Source organism: Monodelphis domestica, chromosome 7, assembly GCF_027887165.1.
Source record: "Monodelphis domestica isolate mMonDom1 chromosome 7, mMonDom1.pri, whole genome shotgun sequence".
NCBI classification, from domain to species: domain Eukaryota; kingdom Metazoa; phylum Chordata; class Mammalia; order Didelphimorphia; family Didelphidae; genus Monodelphis; species Monodelphis domestica.
Window position 1 is genome coordinate 236,461,619 of NC_077233.1, and position 24,615 is coordinate 236,486,233.

Below are 24,615 nucleotides of genomic sequence, written 5' to 3' on the forward strand. Positions count from 1 at the left end.
TAAGTCAGAGACAACCAAAAATAGTTGATAGTCACCAGATTTTGGATCTTACTCAGACCTTCCTCTTTCTTCCCCTCTCAGTAAATGAGAAAAATAAGCCTGGTTGTGCTGCGATGTTTCAAGTCCAAACATCAGTCTTAAGTTTCCTGATATTTTTTAATATATCTGAAACTTTAATACCTACTTTGCACTGATTCTGTTGTTTTAGTAATGCAATCAAGAGAAATATTCAGCATTTAGAAAACTGGGTGAGGAAGGGCTGGTCCAAGAGATAATTAAATTACTCTTTTCCAGCAGGGCTCTGTTCTGCTCAGTTACAGTTGGCATATCATGTCAACAAGGCTCATTTTATGAAAAGGATAACTGTTACCAACATCTGTTGTTCAAATAATTTAATTTAGTTGCTAGTATTTGATATTTTTGGTTCTCATAATTGAATCATCCAAAATTGCAGGCCACCAGGCAAACCGACGCTTTCCCAAAGTGGAAATTCCTTAGTAAACCACACACCCAGAATGCACTGCAGCCAGGGATTATTTTGTGCAGTTATGGGGACATATCAACATGCAGTGTTTTGGTAACCCAGAAGCTATGAGAGTCTTTAACTGCTTGGGTGAACAAAGTGTTTCTCAAGAGATCCTAAATTATTAGGAGGAATTCTAATATCCTACCTTATGCCCTAGACAGTAGAAGCAGCTGATTTGCCAAGGACACTATGTTTTAAAATGAGGGAAAATGTAAATCCTAGTTATTCCAGCTCTTCAGACCATACAAGCTTCATCTGTAAGCAAACACAGCTGAATATATCCTTTCAAGTCTTTAGCTCTTTCCAGCATTGTCCTACAATTCTAACACCAAAATCATTATGATAGCGAATCTTTACATACTGCTTTAATTTTTGCACAGTGCTTTCCATACATTATCGCATTTGAAAGCATGTCATAGAGTAAGGACACAAAGAACTGGGGTGAATACCTGAGCACTCTAGTGTAGTTTGCCTGGAATGTGGAAAGAGAATGCCTGGGAGTCAGTTCCCTGTTAGAGATAGTCTTCTTTTTTAAACCGTTACCTTTGGTCTTTTATCAATCCTAAGGCAGAAGAGTGAAAGGTAAGGGCTAGGCAACTGGGGTTAAGTGACTTGCCCAGGGTCACACAGCTAGGAAGTATCTGAAGTCAATTTGAATCCTAGTCCTCCCCACTACAGGCCTGACTCTGTATCCACTAGCTAAAATATAGTCTACTAAGAATATAATTACAATCCTAAATCAAAGACTTGTTTCTTCTCCTAGGCAATCTCAGTATTTTTCTCATCCCATGATTTCAGTGGAAACCATGGTGATTCAGATGCTTTATTCCATTTCAGAGGCGTGGGGTTTTTGGGTGATGAGAAATAAGTCCATTCTCTAAAATTAACTGAATTCTGGAAAGTCCCTTGAAGCGTATGAGAGTTACTAAACTAATAAACATAAGTTATTATTTACAAAAATGTAAACTACAGAAAAAGGTAGTATATATTTCTTGGAAATTTAATTTCATTAGAAACATTGAGGATATAGAGAATAACCTTTTCTTAAATATAATCAGACATCTGAACAGTGCTTGACACAGTGATATATATACTCCAAAGCTCTTTACAATGCAGCAAAGAGCTCAGGGTTTCTTCAAAAGAACTTAAGGCGTGTTTGACCATCATTTCTTCCAGGGACTTTTTCAATCACTAGTCGTCTTTTTTTGAGTTGAGGTTGCTGTGAATGCATCAGATCTATGGAGAAAAGAAAAGGAAACTATTTTGTTGATGATCACAACTGACTGTTGTTATACAAGTAGTTTGATTCAATTTTATAAATGTATTTGGGGTATAAAAAAATCCTGTCCTCTATATGTATTATCTACTGCTAAATTCACAGCTATGCTGAAAAGACAGGACTAGTTTGATATTTCATTTTTTTTACATAAAACAACTATTTCTATATCATATAAATTTAATTGTCAAAAATTTCTATTAATAAAATGCTCTAATCCAGATGAAACCATATGTACTCCTACCTGAAGTGAAAAGCTCAAACATAACTAAGGCATGACCTCCTGACTCTTAGAAGGAGTCAGTAAACTTTTACAAACTAGGGCATAAGAAAGGACCAGCCCTAGCCTATACCATCTCTAAAAATTTGGAAATATGATTTATGATTCATATAGGTTGTGTGTAGAGAGAGAGAAACAGACAGAGAGAAGGTATACAGACCCACCTGACCTCTACCAAATTATTCTCCAAACAATTATGACATAATGCCTCAGAATGAAATCAGGAGCAGCATAATGCACAAAAAGATGGGGTGAAATAATTTTTAAGCCCTAAACAACTTAGAAGGCTGGCATACAAGATCGCTTGTATCTGAGTGGAAGTGGATTGCAAAGTAGCATGCCAAAGCAGGTTCCATCCTGGCAATAGGTCTTCGGGGCATCTGGATCAGCATCAAAGACTTCAAGAGTTCTCAGCCTTTACATGGTAAGGAGGGTTGGACAACTGTTCAAAAGATTACAGAGTACCCTTTGCTGGCTCTGGGTGCTACACTCTTATGGCACTGCTCACACAAATCTAAGTGCTGGTTCTGGGTCAGGGTTTCAGGATGAGGAGCGCTAGCACACACCAGCACTTGTGGCCACAAGAGTGCGTGGAGTTACTCACAGGCCAGAACACAGGCCAGGAGAATATTAAAACACATGTCTCAGATCATACCACCTTGGAAGAACTGAAAACTTATAGATCCCCATATTTAGTTCTGAAGGCAGCTACACAAGGAACCTGAAGCTTGTAACAGTGTTTCTTTCACCATAGTCACAGAGTCCACCTTTAAGTTATACTTTAAGGTTTGTTTGTTTTTTAAGTTAAAAGAAAAAGAAATCTGGAAAAATGGCAAACACCATAAAAAGAAAATCAACATAGAAAGTTATTTTGGTGACAAAGAAGGCCAAAACACAAACTCAGAAGAAGACAACAAAGTCCATACTGTTGCATCCAAAGCCTCCAAGAAAAATATGAATTGTTCTCAAGCCCCAAAAGGATTAATTGAGGAGGCTCAGAAAGGATTTTAAAAATCAAATAAAAGTAGAGGAAAATTTGGGAAAAGAAATGAGAGTGATATAAGAAAATAATGTAAAAAGAGGCAAAAGCTTGGGAAAGGAGGCACAAAAAAATACTCAAGAAAATAATATCTTAAAAAACAGAATAGTCAACTAGTAAAAAGCACAAAAATCCACCATATTGAAGAACTGCTTAGAAGCAGAAGTGGCCATATAGAAAAAAGAAACAAAAATTTACTGAGAAAAAGAACTCTTTACAAAGTAGATTTGGCCAAATGAAAAAGGAAGTACAAAAAGCTCACTTAAAAGAGGGGAGACTTAACATGTTGTTCTCCCAAAGAATCAGAGGCAGGGATTATGTGAAGTAAAATACTTCCATCTCTTAGCACCCCAATGGTGGGTATTACAGAGTAACACCATATATAATGGCCTGTCATCAGTGTGCAACATGGCCACAGAGGGAGGAGCTAGTGGGGTTTAAAATGTGAGCTTGGGAAGGAGAGAGGATTCTTTACTTCCATGCTTGCACAGACTGGTATCCTGGGCTGGTGCTTGGCAATTAGCAGCATAGCATGGAGGGGACCATGCTTGGTTGAAATATCTCCCTCTCTCTCTTCTCTGTTTCTCTGTGTCTCTGTGTCTCTGTGTCTGTTTCTCTGTCTCTCTGTCTCTGTCTCTCTGTCTCTCTCTGTCTCTCTCTCTCTCTCATTTTATTAACAAATAATTATAACTCTGGCCAGACCACCTTTTTATTGGTTACAGGAGAAAATATTGCAAGAAGCCAAAAAGAAACGATCCAAATATTGTGGAGCCACAGTCAGCAAAACTGAGCATAATCTTTCAGGGGGAAAATTGAGTATTCAGCCAAATAGAGGACTTTCAAAAATTCCTGATGAAAAGACTAGAGCTGAATGGAAAATTTGACTCTCAAATACAAGGCTCAAAAGAAGCCTAAACAAGAAAAGAAAGAAAGACTTTCAATAAGGTTAAACTGTATACATGAAAATACTCCTATACTGGAGTATACTATATTATGCTATCTATCTATCTATCTATCTATCTATCTATCTATCTATCTATCTATATCTACTGTAAGGATTAAAAATTAAGGTTAGGCTAAATATAAGAGAATGTGGTCACCGAAATGAATATATCTCAAGTCAAATAACTTTTTGGCAGCTTTATTTACAAAACAAAGAGTAAAGTAGAGAAATGAGAAAGGGTAGAGAAGGTATCTATCCTATCACACTATAATTACTCTGCTCCAGTTCATACCAGGCAGGGCTCGTTAACCCTCCACCAGAGGACCCTCAGCTGGAGGGCCATTTCCCAGAGGACCCAGTGGTGAATAACCATGTGGCCTCCTCCGGCAATTAATCTCTCCAGAAGCCAGGAAAGGAGTCAGCCTTTTCACTCAACCATGTGGTAGTCCAAAGGGAAGATCCAAAAGCAGTCTTACCAGAAGCAGTCTGAGGTCCAAGCCAGAGCTCCTTCAGGGCCAAGTTTGAAGGAGAAAGTAAGTTTGGACAGGAAGTTCAAGGTTTTTATAGTGCTTTTCCCATGTCACTTCCTGTCCCTTCCTCCACTTTATGGGGACCAATTGCTGTCTATAACTTTGCTTAGGATTGCCCAGAGGGAAATTAGTCGTTTCTGAGTTGTCATCCACTTTAGCATGTGGGTTGTAGTCCTCCTTCACTTAGGCATCAAGAAAAGTATATACGCTTCTGGTAATTAAATCCAAAAGTAGAAGAGGGGAGAGCCAATACCATCTTCACAATATACTATATATAGTATATTATATAGGCATATACATATAGTATAATGTATACTATTTATATACATATAGTATATACTATAATGTATACATCCATTCTGGAAGTCTTTCACAGATCCCCACTCCCAGGGGGAAGGGGAGGGGGAGGAACTCCTTTCTCTGTACAATAAGGTTTTTTTTTTTTTAAAGAAGGAAAAAAATAAGAAAAAAAATAATAAACGTGGTTTTTGTATGAGAAAAAAAGTATCTACACAAGAAGATGATTCTTATACCTCTTAAGAACTTTGTCATTTATTAGAGTAGTTAGAAGCAGTATACATAGACAGAGTAAGGTGTGAGTTGAATATGATGGGATGACATCTTTAAAAAAATTAAGGCATGAAAAAGAGGAATGCATTGGGAGAAGGGGAAAAAGAGAAATGAGGTAGAATGGGTCAGTTATCTCACATAAGAGACATGAAAAAACTTTTACAGTGGAGGGGAAGATGGGGAGATGGGAACACTTGAATCTTACTTTCATCAGAATTGGCTCAAAGAGGGAAGAACATATGCAATCAATTGGTTATAGAAATGTATCTTACACTTTAGGAAAGTAGGGGGAAGGGGATAAGAAGGGGGTTGGGGACTTATATAAAAGAGGGCAAATTAGGGGATGTGGTGGTCAGAAGCTAAACATTTTTGAGGATGAATAGAATGAAAGGAGAGAGAAGAGAGAGAAAAGAATAAACAGGAAATAGGATGGAGAGTAACATAGTGATCATAGTGGTAAAAAATATTGACAAATCTCTCTAATATAGGCCTCATTTCTCAAATACAAAGAGAAATGAGCTGAATGTATAATATAAGTCATTCCCCAACTGATAAATGGTCAAAGGATATGAACAGGCAATTGTCTAAGTAATTGAAGCTCTCTATAATCTTGCAAAAAACAAAGAAAGAAACAAACATGCTCTAAATTGCTATTAGAGAAATGCAAATTAAAAGAACTCTGAGGTACTATGCCATATCTATCAGATTGGCTACTATGATAGAAAAGAAAAATGACAAGATTTGGAGGGGATGTGGGAAACCTGGGACACTAATGCACTGTTGGGGGATTTGTGAATTGATTTAAACATTCTGGGGAGCAATTTGGATCTATGCCCAAAGGGCTATAAAACAGTACATATCCTTTGACCCAGCCATACCATTACTAGGTTTATATTCCAAAGACGTAAAAAACAAAAAGGGGAAAGAGCTATGTGTACAAAAATATTGAAAGCAGCTCTTTTTGTGGGGACAAAGGACTGGAAAAGTTGGGGATACCAATCAATTGGGGAATGGATAAGTGAGTTATGGTATATACTTGTAATGGAATACTACTATGCTGAAGAAATGATGAGCAGGAGCTCAGAAAAACCTAGAAAGACTTAGATGAACTGAAGCACAGTGAAGTAATCGGAAGCAGGAGAATATTGTATACAGTGACAGCAATACTGTATAATAAACAGTTGTGAAAACAACTATTCTCAGCAACACAATGATCCAAAACAGTCTCAAAGGGCTCATGATAAAACATGCCATCTGCTTCCAGAAAAAGAACTGAGGGTGTCTTAGTCCAGACCAAAGCCAACTTTTATCACTTTCTTAATTTTTTTTTGTTTGAGACTCCTTCCATAAAAGGATTAGTATGGAAAAAAAAAAGTTTTACATGATTGTACCTGTAAAATCTCTATCAGATTGCTTTCCATCTCAGTGGGGAGGTGAGGGGTGGGAGAGAAGGGGGCTTTCTCAACAGTTACACTATTTGACCCAAGCAGAAATTAATCAGGGAAAATCACAACAAAATATAAAGATTCATGGGCTGATTCTGTTATTACATTTGATACTCTGTGCTAGTCAATAGAGAGTATGCTCAGTTTAAACACATAACATTTTCCTGGAAAAGGTGGCTAGCATCCTGGGAGAAGGAGATTAAAGTTCAGTGCAGTCATGAAAAATTAAATACATAAGTGGTAATTAGTAATGAATAGGAAGATTTAAAAAGATGAACTGTACAGCTACAAGGTAGAAAGTGACTGGTGATGAAAGAAAAAAAAATGAAGCTTTTGTAGACAAATTAAAATGTGTAAAGGCAAACCTTTAGTCACAGATTCATGGAATTTTGAATTCTTTTATAGGATCAATTCCCATGATTCCCCACTTCACCCTTCTTTAATCATCCAAAGGGTGGTGATCATACAATAAGGTATTACTTTTTTGATCTTGAACTCTAAAATTCTCCTTTCTGATCATAATCTCCTGCTCCTCCATCTCTCTTTCTGCCTCCCTTCTATTTTATGTTCATTCTTAAAATCTATTCCAACTTCTCATTCCCTTTTTGACCTCATTTTCCCCAAGTTATAGTTTTCCCTCTATAGTTAAGTAGGGCTACTTATACAATAGCGTGCCTACTTACATTCTTAAAAAAATTTTTTTAAACCTTTTCCTTCTGTCTCAGAATCAATATTTTATATTCGTTCCAAGGCAGAGGAGCAGTAAGGGCTAAGCAGTGGGGGTGAAGTGACTTGCTCAGAGTCATAGAACTAGGAAGTGTCTGAGGTCAGATCTCTAGGTCTGGCTCTCAATCCACTGAGCCACCCAGCTGCCTCCACTTATATTACTTTATAATCTTGTTCTGTGGCTGTTCAAGCTCTGTCAAACCTTCCAGGCACCTGCTCTCCTGTGACTGAATACCACTATGTGAAGCCCTGCAATTATACCCATTACTAATCTAATTTCAATTGAACCCTCACTGTTGCATGACAAACCTTTTATCCTTCTGTTCTCTAATCTCACATTCACTCTAACCATCTGTTCCAAACTCGTATCCCCTCAAACCCTCACTGCAACTCCTATTTTGCTCTCCCACCCCCTTTAGCAGATGATGTCACTCTTCTTTTAATAAGACTTTATGGCACATTTCCTTATCTCCTCTCTGTCAAACTTCAACCTATCTATATCTTCACCCAACCTTGCTCCATTCTTCAAGGTGGCCTGTTTCTTTGCCAGGGCTAATCCAATTTAATTTGCCTAGCTAAGTCCCATCTTTTTGTACCTGTTGAATTTCTTTCTGAATGCAAGTTTAGGAATTTATGCTTAAATCTATTAAGTTTCGTATTAGCTTTGCACTAACTATATTCTAGCTCTGTGATGGTGAACCAATGGCACAGGTGCCAAAGATGGCACACAGAGACCTCTCTGTGGACACACGTGCTGTCGCTTGCCAGAGCTGGTTATTAGAAAGGCAGAGGGATTTGGGCAGAGCTGCTCCCACCTCTTTGCCCAGCAGCCCAATAGAAGTACTTTCTCCCTCCTCTGAGCAGAGCATTTGGGCCACTCCCTCCCTTTCTCCTACCCCTATCTGGGGTAAAGGAAGGGGATGGCACTCTGCCTTTGGAGGGGCAGGGCATAGCACCCAGTCTGAGGGGGGGCATGGCACATGGTGTCTCAAAGGTTCCAAAAAATTCACCATTACTGTTCTAGCCTATTGATGTTTTTGTTTCAATACATTACACTAGTTCTCCCAACTTTGTGTCATCAGGAGTGTAAGATTAAAAATTAATATCCAAATACTACAAGTGTTATTTTTATAAGATTTAATAATAATAACTTGAAGCAAAGGAAAGAATAGCTTCAGTAAAGAGAAAACTTCCCAGACTGCACACCCAGGAGAGAGTGCAGAGCCACCAGAGAAGCCTGAAGGGCAGCGTTTCTAGCAAACTTATTTCCCAAATGTAAGGATGCAAAGTCAAGATATAAAGGAAAGGGATGCTGGGTAATGTAGTTCGGGGGTATAGAATTTTTAGTTACACAGGAGATTTAATAAGTATACCATTTATGCCTTTATATAAATTGTTGATGTAATTATTAAAACTGCACAAGGCTAAAGACACATCATTTTAAACAAATTATTTGCTGATATCTAAGCAACCTACGATCCCCTGATCTACTTGGGAGTTTTGGTTTCTCTTTTTTTTCCCTTTTAGGCTGGACCTGTGATTTCATTGGTATTGAGACTACTTCCTCTCATCTGTAACTCAGGGAATTCACTGGGGTACTAAGAGATTAAGGGGCTTGCCCATGTGTCAAAGACAGAAAATGAACTAAGGTCTTTGAACTGACCCTTTAGCACCAATATCATTCTACCAGTGAAGTTATTCTACCAGAAAGGGAAAATTTTATACTTTTAAACTTGTATACTTTAAAAAATACTTTCAAATATGTTATTTTATTTTATCCTTACATTATCTGTTTCTATAACACATTAACAAACAATTAACCCAAGAAAGTATATTGGTTTTTAAAACAGAATAAAAAAATATGGAAATCTTTTATCTTTTTAATTCATAAAATTGATGATAATTTTTAAAAATTTAATTTGAAATTATTTTCAACAAATAGTAAGAGTTATTACCTGTTAATGATTCATTCTTTGCTAAATTTGATGAAGTTGCAATGTGCCTTTTCTGTCCTGAATATCTTCCAGATGTTTGCTGGACATAAAGATTATTTAATTTTTCAGAAGTTGCATTTAAATTATAGGCACAGGAATTATGTGTAGATGAATTCACATTGGAGAAAGCTGTTAATTCTTTCCAAGAAGTCCCGTCTGTCTGAGCATCTAGCCTATCATACATGATGCCCTTTAATTCATCAGACAGACAATTTTGTTGAAACATAAAGGGGTTAGAGGTTGTATTTAAATTGTCTTTTTTAGAGAACCATGTATAATAAGATGTCTGTTCTCTACCATATTGCAATTTGTGAGGGTGGATTTGTGGTTCTAATATATCATTCTTAAAATTCCAGGTAGCAGGATACCCTGAGTTCTCTAGTAAAAAGCTGGGGGCATCCAATTCTTTTTTTATTTTTCCTTTTGTAGTATATTGTCCCTTATAGTTTATACAATCAGAGTTAGCCACATTCTTAGTCATTCTTGTTTCATAATTCATCTGAGGTAGCCCCAAGGAAAAGACATCTGACTCTGAATCATTCTGCCTTGGGAAGGAAGTGCCAGTTGTTTTTCTGGATTCTGTGTTATTTAGAAAATCCGTATACTGTGGTTGGTATGGGTTCAGATCAGAATCTTCCCAACAGTTTGTTTGTTCATAACATTTTGAAAATGGCAAAATACATTGTATTTCACTTGGTTCTATAAGGGAATTCTTAGAATTTGAAGACAGACTTGAATCTTCAAGTACTTTTTCATACAATTTTGAATTATAATAATACTTATCCTGTCCTTGAATGATGGATGCTGAAGAACTTGATATTGAACACTGAGAAATGTTATCAGATTGGTATCCATTTTCTTGAGATGATGAAATTAAAGGTGACTTTGGCAGGGAAGAACTGATATTGAACAAAGAAGTAATCTCAGAAAAGTGCTAAAAAAAATGAGAAAATTTAATGTAGCAAAATACAGTCAACAATTAGTTTAAATGAACATATATTAAGTATCTATTCGGTTCAAGGTACTTTGCTAGTCACTGTGCATACAAGGATGGAAACCAATATATTCCTTGACCTCAAGGAGTTTATAATCTAGTAAGAACACTTAGATGTGTACACTTACAAATGTAGAAGATATTATTTAATTTAGGCATCTAGGTAGTGTAAGGATAGAGAGCCAGACCTGAAACCAGAAAGACTCATCTTCATGAGTTCAAATCTGGCTTCAGACACTTGCTATTTGTATGGTGTGGGGCAAAACACTTAATTCTCTTTGCCTTAGTCTCATCATCTGTAAAATGAGCTGGAGAAGGAAATGGCAACCCATTCTAGTATCTTTGCCAAGAAAACACCAAATAACTTCATGAAGACTTGGCCATGACTGAAAAAACAACTGAATAACAAGAACACTGAGATGTAACACTCATTAATATACAAGTTATTATTTGATTAGATAAGAGAGGTCAAATAGGGTAATGTGAGTGATCTGAAGAAGGATCACTTTTAGCTGAGTATATTAAGAAAGGCTCTTTGGAGCAGTTGGTACCTGAGTTAGTCCATGAAGAAAAAGAATGATATTTCAGCAGTAGATGTGGGCAAACTCACAGGGTGACTTCAGGATCTAGCTTATATAAATTCATGAAGGGGGAGAGGTGGACATCTCAGAACAGCAAATAATTCAATTTTACTGGAGCATAATGTGAGAAGAGTAGAGTGAAATAATATCGGAAAGGTAGACTGGAACTAGATTGTGAACAATCTTGAATTAGCTAGGATAAAGAATTGTGCTTTATTTGGTAGGTAATGAGAAAATGAAGATTTTGTGAGGGGAAGAATTGTGATCATACTTGTGCATTAGAAAAATTATAAATATTAGAAGAAGGAGAGGCTAGAAAATGGAGCATTTAGGAAGTTATTACAATAAGACAGGATATGTGCTTTAGGAAAAAGGTTTTCTTTGAAATATATTCAGCAAATGCAAAACACATCTGAGTTTGTAACATCTAACATCTAAGACTAATTTTTGCTTTTGTGTTTATAAACTATAATAAAACTGAAAGGTCAAACAAAAGAGGAAGCTATTACAGTAGTCTAAGTAGAAGAATCAGCTGTTGAACTGGAGTAGTAGCAGTATGAATTGAAAGGAAAGGTGAAGTATTTGAAAGCTATTGAGATGGAATACACAGGACTTGGCATATGAACGAGAGAGAAAGGTCAAAGATAAATCTTAATTTTCAAGGGTGGGTGACTGGTTATAAAACCATGATTTCAAATAGAGGAGATGATATCTACAGGGAAGGAGTACTAAATTCTGAGTCAGGGAACCTGAGTTAAAATCCTGGCTCTACCACTTAATACCTATGTGACCTTGGTCTCAGTTTCATCATTTATAAAATAGAGGGTTTGATTAGATGATACCAAGGCTCTTTTTAATGCTCATCAGAGCAAAATAAGAAGTTTTATTTGGGGGAACAAACTTTGAAAGGAATGATGATGATTTTGAGCAGGGGCAGGGCATGGGGAATACTGCTATTTTAGCAAGTGTCAAGTGATACCTACAATACCCCTTGTGTTAGGACCTTTATTTCATTCTGCTTATTGACTAAACTTTGGCCATTAGTAGATTTTTTATGTCATGGGTTCTAGGTTTTACTACTGGCTCCTTTCTTGGCTTTTATCTTTGTATTTTATTTCTCTTTATATTATATTGTATTTTGTATTCTTTTATATTTTGTTAAGGGCATTTTAACAATTATTCTTTCCACAATACTTCTGATTTATCAAAATTAAGACAACTTCAAAGAAGGTCCAATATAACTTTAATTATGATCTTGATTCCCTATCATGTCATGTCTTATGATGGTTGTAGCAATACTTGCTTTCTCTGTAAGCTCCTAAACCCTCCCTTGTCCTCCATACTCATAGCAGATAACTTTCCTTTCTATTTTACTGAAATTGAAATCAGTCATATCACATTCACTCAACTTTTTATCTCTATACCACAAAACTCCTCAGCATCTCCACCCATTACCTTTCATTTCCCTCTTGTCTCAAAGGATAAGGTGGCTCTACTATTGGCCATGGTGAATTCTACTTATGCTATTGACCTATCTCCTTCAATACTGCTTCAGTTTCTTCTTTTCCTTTGTATCTGCCTATGAAAATGTATTCTCCATCTTGAAAACAAAATAAAACAAACTCTAACACTCCCAGACCATCCTACCCTATTGAACTACTGTTCTTTCTCTTCCATTTCAATTCATCCTTTAGAAAGAAAACGATAGTCTCACTCCCTTTTGTCATTCTTAGCACATATTTGGAGTAATGAGTTCATTTCTGAGTTTAAAGACATCAACAAGGTAGAGCTTGTACAGAAGGGCCCTTGATTCCATGTCATATGTAGAGTATTTAGCCTGAAAAACTCAAGGAGAATATTTTAGTGTCTTTAAGTCTTGGAAAGGCCATCATTTGGATGTGGTATCAGACTTGCTCTGTTTATCTGCAGTGTGTAAAATCAGAGGAAATAAGTGAAAGTTGCTAAGAGGCTTGACATCAGAAAAACACTTCTCTAATAATTAGGGCTATCTTTCTGGGAGCCATCAGACCACGACGCCTTGACAGAGTCACGCATGGTAGCTGGGGAGACCACAGAGAGGTCCTTGTCGAGATGTGATTGCCCACCCAAACCCCTTTTACATGACCTCTTTCATCAATGCTCCTTACCTATAAATTGACATGATTATTATTCCCCCTAGTCTCAAAAGAAATAATGCAAGAGCAAAACATCTGTAACCTAATTCTCTAAAACATCACCAAAAGATCAGAGCCTCAAACCCAACCACAAAAAGACTATCATGGGTTAACTTTTACGTAGGTACATAATTCCCAGAAAAACCGCAGCTACAGGCCAAGCCAAAAACTTTCCCACATACAGAAACCTATTCTCATGAAGTCAGCACACAAATCAATCATAGAGCCCCAAGTGATAAGTACAAGTACATCAAGCTTCAGTATGCCTCAGTGACTCAATTACACAAATCAGTAACTCCCTAGAAGCCACCAGTCTAAATTTGAATTGTGTTCCCAGACCCCGTAGCCTCAATGATATGATTGTTGAATTGTCTTCTAAGAACTGATTAATTATTCCATTTTATTAAAAGCAATACATAATTTTCCTTGATTGTAAGCTCAAAACTTCTCACAGGGTAATGAGAAAATTAAGCCACCTGTGACAAAATCATTTATCTTGTGTGCAACCTTTATTCTGTCTGTAATCACAATACAAAAATATAGAATGTTAATCAAGTGATTTATTAAAAGTTAATGTGTCACTTTTCCAATTATCTCTCTTTGATTTTGTATACCTGCATGCCAAGAATATGGATATAAAAATAAATCCCAAGCCTGGGAATGTCGGAGCAGCTGAGATGCAAAGCAATCCCATGGCTGTTATGATTAAGCTGTTTTCTGTTTGTTATTTATTTTATTTTATTTATTTTGACTGATCGTTTGCTACCAGTCAGGATACCCTGGAGTCTGAGGCAAGTGTGGACTTTGCCCGTGGCATATCTAGAAGTGGAATGGTCGGGATTGAGAAGTGGTGGATTTGTTCTCTGGGGTTCTTTAAGCAGAGGCTGGATGTTTACTTGTCAGATGTATGAAAATGGGGATTCAATTCATGTATAGGTTGGACTCAATAATTGTTGTACTCTGTGTCAACTCTCCAACTCTGATTCTGTGAAAAACTAACTACTCTAGAACATATGGCTCTACTTCTCTACAACCCACTCATTCCTTAGGCATTGGAAATCTTGCTGTCTCTTCTAATCTATAGAAACTGTTTTCTCAAAGGTTACCAACAAGTTCCTAAATGTCAAACCTAGTGGCTTCGAATTTCTTATTCTCTTTGACTTTTCTATACCATTTGACACTATTGCTGTTTTTTTTGGAAAATTTTATTTAATTACTCAATTTAGAACATTTTTCCTTGGTTACAAGAATCATATTCTTTCCCTCCCCTCCCCCCCTACACTTTGCGTAGCCAATGTACGATTCCACTGGGTTTTACATGTGTCCTTGATCAAAACCTATTTCCATGTTGTTGGTATTTGCACTAGGATGATAATTTAGAGTCTATATCCCCAATGATATCCCCATCGACCCATCAAGTAATCAAGTAGTTGTTTTTCTTCTGTATTTCTATTCCCACAGTTTTTCTTCTGAATGTGGATAGTGCTCTTTCTCACAAATCCCTCCAAGTTGTTCTGGATCACTGCATTGCCACTAATGGAGAAGTCCATCACATTCGATTGTACCACAGTGTATCAGTCTCTGTGTATAGTGTTCTCCTGGTTCTGCTCCTCTCACTCTGCATCAATTCTTGGAGGTGGTTCCAGTTCCCATGGAATTCCTCCACTTTATTATTCCTTTGAGCACAATAGTATTCCATCACCAACATATACCACAATTTGTTCAGCCATTTCCCAATTGAGGGCATCCCCTCATTTTCCAATTTTTTTGCCATCACAAAGAGTGGCAGCTATAAATATTCTTGTACAAGTCATTTTCCTTATTATCTCTTTGGAGTACCAACCCAGCAGTGCTATAGCTGGATCAAAGGGCACACAGTCTTTTAGCACCTTTTGGGCATAGTTCCAGATTGCCCTTCTGAATGGTTGCATCAATTCACAACTCCACCAGCAATGCATTAATGCCCCAACTTTGCCACACCTCCTCCAGCATTCATTACTTTCCTTTGCTGTCATGTTAGCCAATCTGCTAGGTGTGAGGTGGTACTTCAGAGTGGTTTTGATTTGCATCTCTCTGATTATAAGAGATTTAGAACACTTTCATGTGCTTATTAATAGTTTTGATTTCTTTATCTGAAAATTACCTATTCATGTCCCTTCCACATTTATCAATTGGGGAATGGCTTGATTTTTTTTGTACAATTGATTTAGCTCTTTCTACATTTGAATAATTTGACCTTTATCAGAGGTTTTTGTTATGAAGATTTTTCCTCCTAATTTTTTGCTTCCCTTCTAATTTTGGTTACGTTGGTTTTGTTTGTACAAACCCTTTTTAATTTAATGTAACCAAAATTATTTCTTTTACATTTTGTGATTTTTTCTAACTCTTGCTTGGTCTTAAATCTTTCCTTTACCAAAGATCTGACATGTATACTATTCTGTGTTCACCTAAATTACTTATGGTTCCCCTCTTTATATTCAAATCATTCATCCATTCTGAGTATATCTTGGTGTAGGGTGTGAGATGTTGATTCAAACCCAATCTCTCCCATACTGTCTTCCAATTTTCCCAGCATTTTTTTTTATCAAATAGTGAATTTTGGTACTGAAAGCTGGGGTCTTTGGGTTTATCATAGACTATCTTGCTGAGGTCCCTTACCCCAAGTCTATTCCACTGATCCTCCTTTCTGTCTTTTAGCCAGTACCATATTGTTTTGATGACCACTGCTTTATAGTATAGTTTGAGATCTGGTATTGCTAGGCCAGTTCCTTCAATTTTTTTAATTTCCCTGGATATCCTTGATATCCTTGATCTTCCAAATGAACTTTGTAATGGTTTTTTCTAATTCAGTAAAAAAAGTTTTTTGGTAGTTTGATGGGTATTGCACTAAATAAGTAAATTAGTTTGGGTAGGATTGTCATTTTAATTTTCTTAGTTCGTCCTCCCCATGAGCAATTAATGTTTTTTCAATTATTTAGATCTAGTTTTAATTGGGTGGAGAGTGTTTTGTAGTTGTGTTCATATAGTTTCTATGTTTGTCTTGGAAGATAGATTCCCAAGTATTTTATATTGTCTAGGGTGATTTTATTTTATTTTATTGAAAATTTTATTTAGTCAATTTAGAACAATATTCCTTGGTTACAAGAATCATGGGGTATTTAGGTATTCTATTTCTTCTTGTGTTAATACAATATTTTTGTAAATATCCATCCATATTCCCTAGATTGGCATATTTATTGCCATATAATTGGGCAAAATGGTTTTTAATGATTGCCTTAATTTCCTCTTCATGAGAGGCAAGATCTCCCCTTTCATCTTTGATACTGTTAATTTGGTTTTCTTCTTTCCTTTTTTAAATTAGATTGACCAGTACTTTGTACTTAATTTGCATGCCCAATTCATTGACCTCTGCCCTCTCTAATTTGTTAATATATGAACTCAAGGATTTAAATTTTCCCCTGAGTACTGCTTTGACTGTATCCCATGGGATTTTGGAAGGATGTCTCATTGTTGACATTTTCTTCAATGAAATTATTAATTGTTTCTATGATTTGTTCTTTAACCAATTGTGGAGAATCATATTATTTAATTGCCAATTAATTTTTGATTTGCCTCTCCATGTATTCTTACTAATTATTATTTTTATTGCATTGTGATCTGAAAAGGTTGCATTTATTACTTCTGCTCTTTTGCACTTGTTTGCAATGTTTTTATGCCCTAGTACATGGTCAATCTTTGTGAATGTACTATGTGCTGCTGAAAAGAAGGTGTATTCCCTTTTGCCCTTATTTATTTTTCTCCACATATCTACTAACTAATTTTTCTAAGATTTCATTAACTTCTCTTACCTCTTTCTTATTTATTTTTTGGTTTGATTTATCTAGTTTTGATAGAGGAAAGTTCAGGTCTCCCACTCGTATAGTTTTTCTATCTATTTCATCCTTGAGCTCTACTAGTTTCTCCTTTAGAAATTTGGATGCTATGCCATTTGGTGCATACATGTTGATTAGTGGTATTTCCTCATTGTCAATACTGCCTTTTATCAGGAGGCAATTAGCTTCCCTATTTCTTTTAATTATTTTTTTTTTACTTTGGCTTTGCCAGATATCATGATTGTGACTCCTGCCTTCTTTTTCTCAGTTGATGCCCAATAGATTTTGCTCCATCCACTTACCTTTACTCTATGAGTATCTACCTACTGCGTGTTTGTTTGTTTTTAAACCCTTACCTTCCATCTTGGAATCAATATTGATTCCAAGGCAGAAGAACAGTAATGGCTAGGCAAAGGGGGTTAAGTGACTTGTCCAGGGTCACATAGCTGGGAAGTGTCTGAGACCAAATTTGAACTTAGGAACTCCCATCTCTAGGCCTAGCTCTCAATCCACTGAGCTACCCAGATTCCCCCTCATATGTATTTCTTGTAGACAACATATGGTAGGATTTTGGTTTCTAATCCACTCTGCTATTTGCTTGTGTTTTATGAATGAATTCTTTCCATTCACATTCAGAGTTATGATTACCAGCTGTGTATTTCCCCAACATTTTGATTTCCACTCCTAGTCCTGTTCTTTCTTCTTTCACTATTTCCTTCTACACCAGTGTTTTGTTTTAATCAGTCCCTCTAATTCCCACACTTATTTTAATTCCCTTTCTACCCCCTTCTTATTCCCCTCTTAATTTCTTTTTAAAGTCTTTTTAAACTACCCCCCACCCTCTCCCTCCCTTGTATTTCTTCCCTCCCCACAAGTCCATTTGTTATCCTTCTACTTCTCTATAGGGCGAGAATCAATTCTCTGCCCCAATGGTTCTGATTGTTCTTTCCTCTTTGAGTCAATTTCAGTGCACATAAGAATTAAGTATTTCCTGTCTCCAACCTCGTTACCCTTCTAGTGTATTGTCACCCCCCATGCATTTCTTTATGACATATAAATTTACCCCATTTTGTTTCTTTTCCCATTTCTCTTAGTATTAGCATCTTTTTTACCTCTAGTTAAAAAAAATATATATATTTATGCATACATATATATCTATATACATATACATATCTATATCTATATCTATATCTATATCTATATATATGTATATATATATATGTCTTGGCATTTCATCCCATACAGTTTGTCAGTGTTCCCTCTAAGTATAATTCTTCTAGCTACCCAGGTAATAATAACAATTTTTAAGAGTTACCAATATCCTCTTTTCTTGTAGTGATACAAATCATTTTAACTTATTGGGTCCCTTAAAAAAAGGTTTTTTTCCCCTTTCTTAATTACCTTTTGGTGAATCTCTTGAGTTCTGTGTTTGGGCATCAAATTTTCTGTTCAAGTCTGGTCTTTTCTTTATGAATGCTTGTAAGTATTCTTTTTTATTAAATGACTATACTTTCCCTTGCAAGTTTTTCTGGGTAGTTGATTCTTGGTTGTAGACCTAGTTCCCTTGCTTTCCAGAATATCATATTCCATGCCTTTTGGTTCTTCAATGTAGATGCAGCCAGAACCTGTGTTATCCTGACTGTAGTTCCATGGTATCTGAATGACTTCTTCCTAGCAGATTATAATATTTTTCCCTTGGTCTGGTAGTTCTTGAATTTGGCTATAACATTCCTGGGTGTTGTCAGTTGGGGATTAAGTACAGGATGTGATCTGTAGATTCTTTCAATCTCCACTTTTCCCTCTTGTTCTAGAATGTCAGGGCAGTTTTCTTGGATAATTTCCTGTAGAATGATGTCTAGGTTTTTTCTTTTGTCCAATGATTCTTAAGTTGTCTCTCCTGGACCTGTTTTCTAGATCTTCCCTTTTGTGGATAAGGTGTTTCATATTTTCCTCAGTTTTTTTACTCTTTTGATTTTGTTTTAGTTTCATGCTGCCTTATGAAGCCAGTTGCTTCTAGTTGTTGGATTCAGGTTTTTAAGGACTGAATTTCATCTCCGACCTTTTGGTCATCCTTTTCCTTCTGATATTTCATTTCCTTTGCCTCATTTTCAAGCTGATTAATTTTGGCTTTCAAGACACTATTTTCTGTTTCCAGATGATCTATTTTTCTTTTAAAGTTCTTTTCCCAGTTATCTTCAGCTTTTCTTAATTGTTTTTTGAATTGTATTTTGAGTTCTTCCAAAGCCTGTGTCCAATTTTCTGGAGTGCCTGTGTTTTTGCTTGGTGTTCCTTGATCCTCCTTTGTTCCATTTGCTCTTTTTGACTGCCTACATAGAAGCTGTCAATTGTAATTTCTTTTTTCTTTTTCTATTGTTTACTCATATTTCCCCCCTTCCCCCCTCTTGTAGCTGCCTGTAGTCTTGCTCCTCTCATTATGTGCTGGATCTGTGGGTTTGGGCTGTTCTGTCCTCACGGGGCTTCTTCTATGTTCTGCTAATTGATCAGGTTAGTCAGATCTTCCCCAGTTGTCAGCAGAAGCTGAAAAGGAGCTGGGCTTCCTGTCCTATTGTCAAGGTTATTGCTTGTAATTAGTTATAACTTTTGCCTTTGGAGCTTAGTCAGCAAGGCTCTCAGATCAGTTGGTGGGGGAGGGGTGTTGGACCTTGAGCTTCCCTGCCCTCTGAAGGCTTCTTATCTTCCCTATTGATGAGACTGAGCCAGGGTAGAGGAGTTTATCTGCAAAGCTGCATGTGCCCTGAGGCCAAAACCTCCAGAAAAAAGGGGAGGGGGATGATAGAGCATCTTGGCTGAGACTAGGCTGCCTGCTCTGCACTTCTCCTCTAGCTTCCTTGACACCACTTGTGTTCTACACCATGAGCCTGGCACAGCTTTGCCAGCAAGGTACTCCCTCTGGACTAGCACCTTTGCCTGACCAGAGATTCCAGTCACTCCTGGAGGTTCAGTATTGTGTTCTAGAATTCAGGCTTTTGGGGGATTTACCTTTTAAGTTGCATCCAGGAGGAGGGTTCCCTAGTTCTGTCCTGTTGTTAGATTTGGTTTTTAGTCCCCTGGAAGCATTGTGTTTTTGATTCAATGAGGAAGGGTTTATGGAGGTCTGAACTGCTATTGTCTCTAAGTCGCCATCTTGACTCCATACTAACTTCCCTACTGATCATGTTGATACTGTTTGCTGACTCGTTTCCTAATGTTCTGTCATAAGTGGAACTTTTATTATGACACTTTCAACTGGCAATCCTGAGCACACTTAATGGTTTTAGCTGTAATTTCTACACAGATCATTTGCAAATTTACAAATTTCAGTTGTGTCTGACTCTTTGTGACTCCATTTGGGATTTTCTTGGCAAAAATACTGTAGTGGTTTGCCATTTCCTTCTCCAGTGTGTTTTACAGATGAAGAAACTGAGGCAAACAAGGTAAATGACTTGCCTAGGCTCACACATTTAGTAAGTATCTGAGGCCAGATTTGAACTCAATATGATGAGTCTTCTTGGCTTCAGTCCCTGCACGTTATCTATACCCTCTAGCTGCCCCTCTACAATATTACTTAGATCTTTTTTCTCTTTTCTATTTCCACTGCCACCACTCTAGTAGAGATTTTTGAAACTACCTCTCTTCTACTGGCACAGATTTCTAATGGGTCTCCTTGGTTTTAATCTTTAGCCTTTGTTAGTATTTGATCTTGGCTAAGTCACTTATTTTCTCTACATTTCAGTTTCTTCATTTGTAAAATAAAAGAATTGGATTAAATGATTCCTCAAGGTTCCTTTAAGCTTTAACTCTCTGAACTTATGGCATAGGAAGTTAGACTTTGGTGGGGGAGATAGTGAGTTTGAAGTAGTGGTGGAACTCATTTAGTGGATATAGATAACAGGCAGTTAGGAATACAGAACTGGAACTGATGGGAGAATTTAGGGCTAGAGATCCAGATCTAGGAGTCACTGAAGTAGAGTTTATATTTTTATATTCATGAGAGAATATAATAACCAAGAAAGCCAGTGCTGTTGTAGGTTGCACTAAATGACCCCCTCGATTGGGGAATGACTGAAGAAATTGTGGTACATGCATATAATGGCTTGAAAAGATATACATGAACTAACTGATGCTGAGGGAAGCAAACAGAGCCAAGATACCAGAGATGTCAAATGTTGCCCAAGGGCCACAAGCAAAACTCAGAACCAGATTAAAATATAATTGGGAGGCAGCTAGGTTGCTCAGTGGATGGAGCACCAGGCCTAGAGATGGGAGGTCCTGGGTTCAAATTTGGCCGCAGACACTTCCTAGCTGTGTGACCCTGGGCAAGTCACTTAACTCCAGTTGCCTGGACCTTAATGGTCTTTTGCCTTGGAACAGATACTTAGTATGGACTAAGACAGAAAGTAAGGGTTTATATATACATAATTGGGAAATATTTAACAAAACAAAAATATAACACAATGTAGATAATATTAATTTGTGGTTTTCTAAGTCAATATGTGTTCTATATATAGGTACCCATTTCTATTTGAGTTTGATATCACTGATAGACATAACTATAACAATGTATATGTAAAGTACGACCATAAAATAATCAGAAATAAACGTTGCAAAATTGACCCACTATCTATCAAAAGAGAAGAGACGATGGTGGTTTCTATTCAGGAAGAGTTGAATTTCAAGCACTAAGAGTGACCCATTCAAGTGGATATATTTAGTAAGGAGTTGGAAATACAGAGCTGGAGCCAGTGGGAGAGGATGGGGCTAGAGAGCAAGATCTGGGAGTCACCAGTGTAGGATTTTTGATTTAACTGAAAGGAGTGATATAAGAATCTTTCTAGTTCATCCTTTATGCTAATGCTAAATTAATCACAGCACATCAGCAGCTAGTGGATTGGGGGCTAGGCCTGGGCCTTTGCAGGGTTATTATGAGGACAAAATGACATCATATTTGTAAAGCCCTTGGCAGTGTCTGGCACATAGTAGGTGCTAGAGAAATGCTTATTCCCTTCCTCTTCCCCCACATTAGACACACACACAAAGCATAGTACAATCACAACACTGTGATAAGAAAAGATCTCATCACGATGTTCCTCTGTAATAGAGATTCTGTTTCCTGATGAATAAACCCTAAACTCCTTATCTCTAACTAGATACACAAAAAACTGGTTTCTTCTTAGGTTTCTGCCTTCATCTCATACTATTCTCCTCCATGTGTGCAATGTAATTATTGTATGTTGATTGTATAGTATATTTCTGTTATCTGCAAAACCCTCCTTCCTAAACTGTTACCTTCACAAGGGCAATAATAGTGTCTTTCTTACATTTATATTTCCTCTAGTGCTTGGTACTTTAAGCATTGAAGATACTTAAAAAATCATTTTAAAAATCATTATCTTTTGTTTTACTGTGTATTGGTTCTAAGGTAGAGAAGCAGTAAGGGTTAGGTAGTGGAGGTTAAGTGACTTGCTCAGGGTCATGCAGCTAGAAGTGTCTGAGGCCAGATTTGAACCCAGGACTTCTCATCTCTATCCCTGGCTCTCTATCCACTGAGCCATTTAATTGCCCCCCAGTAAATGATTATTGACTTAATGAATGTCAAATGTCTAATAATCAATGAACGTTTCACATGGTAATAAGTTCAAATAAATTAGTATTTCATTAACTATGTGAAACAAGAAGATGGAATTTAGATGCTTTTAATTTGAAATATGCATTCTACATAACTGACCTTTATCACTTTGGAAGGAACTTCAGGCAGAAGTTCTTGAAGTTGATCGAGAGTTGCTGATAGAAGCCAAGGCAGTGAAGGTCCTTTATTTAGCATAAGTTGAGCCACCAAGGGATTGATACAAGGAAAATCGAGTAAACACATTTCATCCTAGATAAAAAGATTTAAAGAATGGTCAGGCTTTTCATAATGATTCATTTTATGTCATTTAATTTGTTGTTCAACCTGATGTTCCTGAGCATTTCAGATATTCATACCATAGAATACCTTGCTATAGGAGGTAGAATTAGAGAGAGGCAGAATAGTTTCCTGGAACAAGGAATCAAAGAGTAATTGTTCCAGTTTATCCAAGAAAGAGTTGTTTGCAGTATCATGAAAAAAGTATTTCTCTAGCTTGTTCCTTTACATTGCAGCCTTCACAGTTCCTCTTTCTAAAGATTAGTAATTTGCTAGTCACGTTAGTGTTCTTTCTGATAATAAGTATGTTATCATGGCTGCCAGATGCTCAATTTCAGGAAGACTATATGAGGGGATGTTCTGGTGAAAGATAAGCATCTAGATTTCGGAACAAAATAAAAGTACTCCCCACACATTTTTAAATTTATTCTGTATTATTAATATTTACTCCATCACTTTCTTAAGTCCACAAAACAATAAATCAAATCCTGATGTGTAGTTTTTGTCAATTTCAGAGATGTAAATGCTCACACTGAAATTTTAACAATTGGTTTTCATGAGTTGGTTATAATCTGGCTCCAGAACACCACTGGCCCTATCTATGTGAAGACCTTGTAAGATTATGTATCAACCATTGACTGAGACAGTCTAGACATTAAGGTCATTCTTCACTTGTCTGTAGAGACATGGCAACATAGCATCCATCTTTAGTAGTCCTGTAGCACATTTCTAGACTTTTTAGGCTTTTCTGGCGAATGTCATGTCCAGCAAATCTCACACAAGAGTATGGCAGGATCAGAAGAGCCCCTAGTTAACCTTTAACTGGGCTTACATTATTCTCAGTAAACCTTGTGACTTTTAATGGATAAAACTGACACCGGTTTTGTAGTAAATATAAAAGTCCTAATATTAACTAGTGTAATAGCCATCTTCTTCAAATTTCAGATTTTCTTTGCTTTTGGCCAGTCCCTTATTCACACTAGTTCAGAAGTTCATCTTTGTGATATCAAGAACACTTAAATCAGGTTATGATACTAAATTTAAGGTGAACATTCCAAGCGTTCTATAGAGTAGGGATCATCATTTTGTTTGTTTGTTTGGAGGGTCACTATTAGAATTCAATAATATAATTAATGCCAATTAATTCCATAAAAATGGAGAGGAAGAATGGGGAAAGGCAAAATGAAAAAAGTTTTAAAAACTGAGAGGAAAGGGAAAGAATAAGAACAAGGCATATGCTAGGAAACAGTAAAGTGCCACCAACAGCTAACCCAGGGAATACTCAGTGGCACTAATGACTTGGGTGGATGATTTTCAAAGAGTCAGGAGATGAGATCTTTCCTGGGCTTGGGTATTAATTACATTTTTAAAAGCTTATGTGATTTAATTTCTTTATTCCCTTTCTTATTTTCCTTTTGGAAAAATGGAAAAAGATCTTTTAATTTGTGCCACATCACTCTGACATCTTTGAGAGCATAACCAATCAAAGAATCTTACAGCCCTACAAACAGAAGTACCAACAGATCACAGAACTGAAAAATGGTTTTGAAAGATCAAATGATTTAGGCCCTATAAGTCACTGGCCACAAATTCTATAGTCATACATAGCCTTTTTAGTGCCGGTTGTCAGAACTCATCATGGTGAAGTGTAGGACTGACCCCAGGTTAACTGAACTGTATTCAATTCAGTTCAGTGATCATTTATTGAGTGTTTACTATGTGTAAAGCACTTTGCTGGGCACAATTCCTCTCCCCCTAACATT

At 36.8% G+C, this 24,615-nt stretch overlaps 1 protein-coding gene across 3 annotated transcripts in view; it reads right to left on the bottom strand.

Annotated features, from left to right (window-relative positions):
* Positions 1 to 780: 780 nt before the first annotated feature.
* Positions 781 to 24,615, bottom strand: part of SHOC1 (shortage in chiasmata 1) — a 162,303-nt gene continuing 138,468 nt past the window's right edge. For 2 of the 3 annotated variants that reach the window (XM_056806599.1, XM_056806598.1), the window contains exons 26-28: positions 22,676 to 22,825; positions 9,291 to 10,263; positions 782 to 1,762 (exon numbers count right to left, since the gene is read on the bottom strand). In XM_056806599.1, the coding sequence (XP_056662577.1) occupies positions 1,662 to 1,762; positions 9,291 to 10,263; positions 22,676 to 22,825 (1,224 nt within the window). In that variant the 3' untranslated portion in view covers positions 782 to 1,661. Of the gene's footprint in view, positions 1,763 to 9,290; positions 10,264 to 22,675; positions 22,826 to 24,615 lie in introns of all 3 variants that reach the window. The other variant, XM_056806600.1, reaches the window with a different exon arrangement.